This window comes from Miscanthus floridulus, chromosome 16, assembly GCF_019320115.1.
Source record: "Miscanthus floridulus cultivar M001 chromosome 16, ASM1932011v1, whole genome shotgun sequence".
Lineage (NCBI taxonomy): Eukaryota > Viridiplantae > Streptophyta > Magnoliopsida > Poales > Poaceae > Miscanthus > Miscanthus floridulus.
The window spans coordinates 30272711-30278891 of record NC_089595.1 but is presented as its reverse complement, the minus strand read 5'-3'; the positions used below and the strand labels follow the sequence as shown (position 1 = coordinate 30278891).

Genomic DNA, 6181 nt, shown 5'->3' with positions numbered 1-6181 from the left:
GGAGGGGCTGATTCCCTTGGTGGTGTGACACCCCTCGCATCTGCGCGCGGCGGCCCTGACGGTCGACGCGCCTCGCGTACGCCTCATCCGTGCGCCACATGCACACAATCTCCGTCCAGCATTCCCTGTGGTTGTCGCACCACGACGGACACACCTGCATGACATCAAGTATTTGACATGCGAGAAGATTAGTGTAATGTTTCACTGAAGGAATCTGAACGAATGTTGTCATACTTAATTACCTGCTCGTATTGCGCTTGGGTGAGGTCGGCCTCCCTCGAGTTCATTCTCTGGCGGATTTGGGGCTTCTTGATGTTCTCTCCAAGCACGTTGGCGTGGAAGTCGCGGATGGCCTGTATGCGCGCCTCATGGTACAGGTCCTTGAGACGATCTTTGCATACCGCCTCCTGCACTCGCGCCGCCTGGGCCGCTTTACCCTCCTCGCACGTGAAGAAGTCCTGCACACAGACACATCATGTATCATTTCCTTTTTGTAAGAAGTCCGACGAATGCGTACTATTTAGCAATGCGGTGCGATGAAAGACTCACCCAAAACTCCCTCTTTATCTTTGCCGCGATGGTCTCGCCACCCTCCTCGACGAGGTAGAAGTGGGACCACTTGGTGGGCGCCTTCATCTCACCGTTGACGTTGACAAGGCCAGGGTAGTACTCCTTAATCAGGAGGCCCTGGATGCCATTGATATGGCGTGCTTGACCTGCTCCACTCACAATCTTCCAGGAACTGCACGAGTCATTAAGAACAATTGTTAGTCTTCAGTTCGATTTTTGACATGTCATATGAACAAGTAGTGAAATCAATAATGGTTACTTATGTCTGGCCCACGGGTGTGATCACCGGGCGCTGGTGGAATTGCGGCCGCACCCTAGGAAGCTGCGTGGGCCCGCGCGAGTACACCTTGGCCACGCCTGACGAAGTCGAAGCTGTCTCGCCTGGTGTAGGCGTGTCGTCGCCGTCGTCGTCGTCATCGTCGTCGTCGTTGTCGCCGCCGCGCTCGTCGTCACGCGACGTCGTCCCCCCTTGTGAGGACGAGAACGGCAGCCTCCTGGTCGCCTGGCGACGTCCGCTGGGGGGCTGGGACCCCCTACTGGACGACCCGCGCACCAACACCTCCTCCTCCTCCTCATCGTCATCGGCGGTCTCTTGCGGGGGGACCTGGTACGCCGAGCGTACTGCTCGATGCGGCCGCTGCCGCCGTCCGCCTGGCATTTTGCCGAGTGCCTGCAATGACAAAGAACAAAACTGTTAGCATAAATAAATGACAAGTACTTGTAAAGGAACATAATAATAACAATATAGTATTACATGGCCTCGTAATTATCTCCGCGAACGGCAATATCTCGGGCGTGGAGTCGTCATCTCTATCACTATCGTCGTCATCGCTATCAATATTGTCGAGCTCCCTTAAGTCATCACTGTCATCATCATCCTCATCGTCTCCATAGTCATCATCATGTACCTCCTCCTGGACAACTCCATCGCGCTGCATCTGCCATTGCTCAAGCATTCTTAAGTCCCTGGCATCCTGCACCTCCTCACCCTCGTCCTCATCGATTTCGTTGTCTACTTCCATGCCCATGAGCGAACCAATGTCGATCTCCAAGGTACCTTCTAGCCCCTCAGGTTGATAGAACTCATCGGTGCTTGGGTCAAAGTTGTAATCGTCGTCGTTTGGGAGAGGTGCTTTGCCGCGCGGCGACACCAAATGCACAAGGCTCCACCCCGCAAGCTTCTCGTCTTTTTGGCACGCCCATGGGAGGTAATAAACTTGCGTGGCGTCTCAGTTGGCCACAATGTAGACATCGTCTCCTTTATAGCTAGAGTCCTGTCGAATCTCGACTTGACCTATCGTAAGGTCTTTCCTCGTGATATCAGGATCGAACCAATGGCATTTGAATACCACCGGCGCTAAAGTCCCGGTACCCTTAAAGTTGAGCTCGTATATCTCTTCGACTATGCCATAGTAGTCATTCCCATCCGTGCCGGGCGTACGAACTCCGCAGCACATGGTTTTTAGGTTGGGTCGACTCTCCTCGTAGCTTCTCGTGCGAAAGCGATAGCCATTCACATCATAAACGGTGAATGACTTCACCCTACGGGAGAAGCCACGGCCCACCTGTTTCAATTCATCGCTCATTTCTGCATCCGTTCGGGCCTGCAAGGGTAGGAGATCGTTACATAACTCGCTCCGGGGAGCAAAGTGGAATCACAAAGTCGGAAAGAGGTTAGTTGGTTGGTACCTTTGTACAGAACCAGGAGATGAAATCGGGCACACCGTGTCTAAGAAGATTGTCTTCTTCTTGCTCGGTAGGAGCCCTATTGCCTCTCCAGTATTGACTAATAAATTCCCTAAAAGAAGGAAGAAACTAGAGGGTCAGACCATGATAGATGGAGGATAGTGACGGCGTAGGTAACAAGCTCATTGAGAACTTACTTCTGATAAGGAATCACTTCATCAAGGTTGATCAACAATGTGAACATGATAGTCTGCCACTCCTGATGGTTCAACTGCTTGTTGGTACCTGCGCTTCCACTCCCGAGATCCCCTTGGAAAAGGCTGAGTATCGATGAGTTCTCGTCAGCGTTGTAATGAGGGGTTGGATTGTGCATGCTGGGAAGCTTCTCAGTATAGTACGCCTGTGTGAAGGTCGACACCTCCTCTAGAACGGAGGCCTCTCCCACGGAAGCCTCAATCTTGGCTTTATTTCTACAATTTTTCCGAAGAAGCTTTAGACACCTCTCGATTGGATAGCACCAACGGGCCTGCACGGGACCCCCCAACCGTGCCTCGCGCGGTAGGTGCAAGATCAGATGCTGCATGGACAGAAAGAAGCCGGGTGGAAATATCATCTCCAACTTGCAGAGCAACAGAGGTGCAGCCTTCTCTAGTTCAACACAAACATCCCGAGACAACTCCTTGGCACAAAGCTGGCGGAAGAAGAAGCTCAACTCTGCCAGGACGCGCCACACATGCTCTGGGAGGTATCCCCGGGTCATCGCAGGAAGGATCCGCTCAATCCATATGTGGAAGTCATGGCTCTTCATCCCTAAGACTTTCATAGTCTGCAAGTTCACACCCCTGCTCAGATTCGCCATATACCCATCGAGGAACTTTAACGTCTTGATCCACTGCAGAACTTCCTTCCTATCTGCCCTTTTCAGGATGTAATCGGCCGGCCCCCTTTTCCATTTCCTACCGGGCGCAGGGGTCTTCATCACCAGGTTTGGTCTATCACAGATCATCTCCAGGTCCAGTCTAGCCTTGACGTTGTCCTTCGACTTTTTGCCAACGTCCATGAGTGTTGCCCAGAGTGCCTTGGCCACATTCTTTTCTGTGTGCATTACATCGATGTTGTGTGGAAGAAGAAGGTCCTTGAAGTAGGGGAGCCTAGTCAAGCCCGATATATGAGTCCACATGTGGTCCCGAGCATATCCCTTAAACCCACCTGTTTCCTCAGGTTCGAGAGCCTGTATGTCGGCAAGGACGGCGGCAGGGCTCTTAACCTGCGGAATGGGGCCGGTGACTTGAATGCCTTTCGTGAAGTGCTTTACATCTAGCCTGAATTCATGGTTCTCAGGCAGGAATTGGCGATGCTTGTCGAAAGAAGAAAACTTGCCGCCCTTGGCCAGCCAGGTGAACATCACATCTGCCTTGCATGTCGGGCAAGGGAACTTCCCGTGAACACACCACCCACTGAATAAGCCATACGCCAGGAAGTCATGCATTGAATACTGGTACCACACATGCATTCTGAAGTTCCTCTTCGTAGCCCGGTCGTACGTGAGTACCCCCTCTTCCCAAGCAAGTTCCAATTCATCCCACACCGGCTTCATGAACACACCCATATTGTCGCCCGGGTGTCCAGGTATTATCAGCGTCAAGAGCACATTCTTAGGTTCAAACATGACGCCGGGGGGGAGATTGAGGGGGATCACAAACATGGGCCAGCAAGTGTACGGGGCCGCCATCATTCCAAATGGGTTGAACCCATCTGTTGCCAGCGCTACGCGTACATTCCGAGCCTCCATAGCCTTGACAGGATTCATGTTATCGAAGTGCTTCCATGCATCACCGTCCGCCGGGTGTACCATCTTGTCAGGATGGTATCTTTTGCCATTCTTGTGCCACGTCATCTATTTCGCGGACTCCTCCGTCATATACAGCCGTTGCAGCCTCGGTAGGAAAGGAAGGTGCCGTATGACCTTCTCGGGGACCTTAGACTGTTTCATGCTGCCATCAGAGCCTTCTACCAACACGAACCTAGAGGCATCGCACTTCGGACAGGTTTTTGCTTCCTCGAGGTCTCCCCTGAATAGGACGCACCCCTTTGGACAAGCATGGATCCCCTCATACGGCATCTTAAGTGCACGAAGGAGCTTCTGTGTAGCGTAGGTGTTCGTCGGCAGGACATGATCTGCCGGAAGCAGTCCCCCAACAATGCTCAACACGAGATCGAAGCCATCTCGACTAATGCCCAGCTGCGACTTCAACCCTATCAGGCGTGAGACGGCATCCAGTTGCGTAAGCTTTGTCTTCTCGTGAAGGGGCTTCTGTGCCGACTCCATCATGTCATAGAAGGCCTTCGCGGTTTCCTTCGGATCTTCCTCCACATCCATTCCTTCGCCAAACTGTGCTTCGTGGAAGTCTGCCATCATGTCTGCCATCCCGGCATCGCCATCATACTCCTCGAGGATGGGTCGCACCACCTCGTCCCTAATAGGATGGTATTCACCATGGTGGCGCCAACGGGTATAGTTTGGAACGAACCCGTGCTTGAACAGATCTCTCAACACCTGAGCCTTTACTTTCTTCTTCTTGTTCCTGCACTCGCTGCAGGGACACGGCATCCGAATCGACCCTTTAGCAGCTGGGCCAAATGCATGCTCCAGGAACTCAGTCGTCCCCCTAATCCATTCGTGGCTCTTACTTGCGAAGCCCGAGTACATCCACTCACGGTCACCCATGCTCTGTCATGCGGCAATGTTAACATGTGATAAAACCAGCAAGTGCATCTACAACACGCTCCTACCATCTAATAGGTGAAGGATAGGTCCTAATCCCACCCGAGCATGCGCAGACGAGGTTAGCTTCCATGCTCCGCTCCCGTCCGAGACGGAATTTCGGCAGCACCTCCCCGCTGTTCTCCCGATACACGTCCCGGCGGGGAGAGTGTGTATCCAGAGAACAACGGGGAGGTCCTGCTGAAACTCCGACTCGGACGAGAGCGGAACATGGGAGCTAACCTCGTCTGCGCATCCTCGGGCTGTCCAAATAACATGGACAATCCGAAACGGATACGGTTATACATATGCGAAGAACGCATACTTCCAACCGTATCCATTTCGGACGGGAGACGCCTAACTGGGTAACGCGACCTACGACTACATGTGGCGGAAAGAGGGGTCATACCACAGGTGCCGGTGAAGAAAGGCTAGCGGGGCAGTGCCGAGTCGTGCTCCTCCGGCTAGCCTCCAATGGGAGCCCTCCTGAAAAAGAAAAACAATTAGTGAGAACGAAAAATTTCGGCAGCGTCTCCCCTGTACGGGAAGGTTACCAAACCTGCAAGAAAAGACGGCACGATGGCCGACAAACACATATACATGTCAGGCACGATGGCCGACAACCACAAATGTATTTCCAATCCATGCAGAAGAATATAAGCAGGTATTAACAAAGTAAACTACTACTACTAGTAGTACTACTACCTCGTCGTCACGGACGGCGTCACTGGCGCGTGGAGCAGAGGCACGTGCGAGGACAGCAAGGCGAGGCGAGGACGGCACGGCGAGGCGAGGACGGCGAGGCGAGGACTGCGCGGGCGGAGGACGGCGACGCAGGGCCAGCGGACGGCGAACGGCGCGCGGATGGCGGACGGCGCGCGGACGGCGGACGGCGGACGGCGGACGGAGCGGGGCACGCCGGATCGGGGCGGGGCAGCGACGGCGCCGGGGTGGGGTCGGGGCAAGGCCGCGGCCGCTGCGGGGGCCGACGCCGGAGCTGCACGCGGCGGCGCGCCTGGCCAGGGCCGGATCGGGGCGGGGCAGCGCCGGTGAGGGCCTGGGCGGGGCGGCCGCGCCGGGAGGGGCCCAGCGTGGGGGGGCCAGCGCGGGGGGGGACGCGCCGCGGGGGTGGCCCAGCGCGGGGGGGGGAGCGCGGGGGGG

General features: G+C 54.9%; 1 protein-coding gene across 1 annotated transcript; it reads right to left on the bottom strand.

Moving 5' to 3' along the window:
- Positions 1-4153: 4153 nt before the first annotated feature.
- On the bottom strand, positions 4154-4984 carry LOC136510506 (uncharacterized). The gene has a single exon (XM_066504926.1). It carries the CDS (start codon positions 4982-4984, stop codon positions 4154-4156), a length of 831 nt encoding a protein of 276 aa, XP_066361023.1.
- Positions 4985-6181: the final 1197 nt, after the last annotated feature.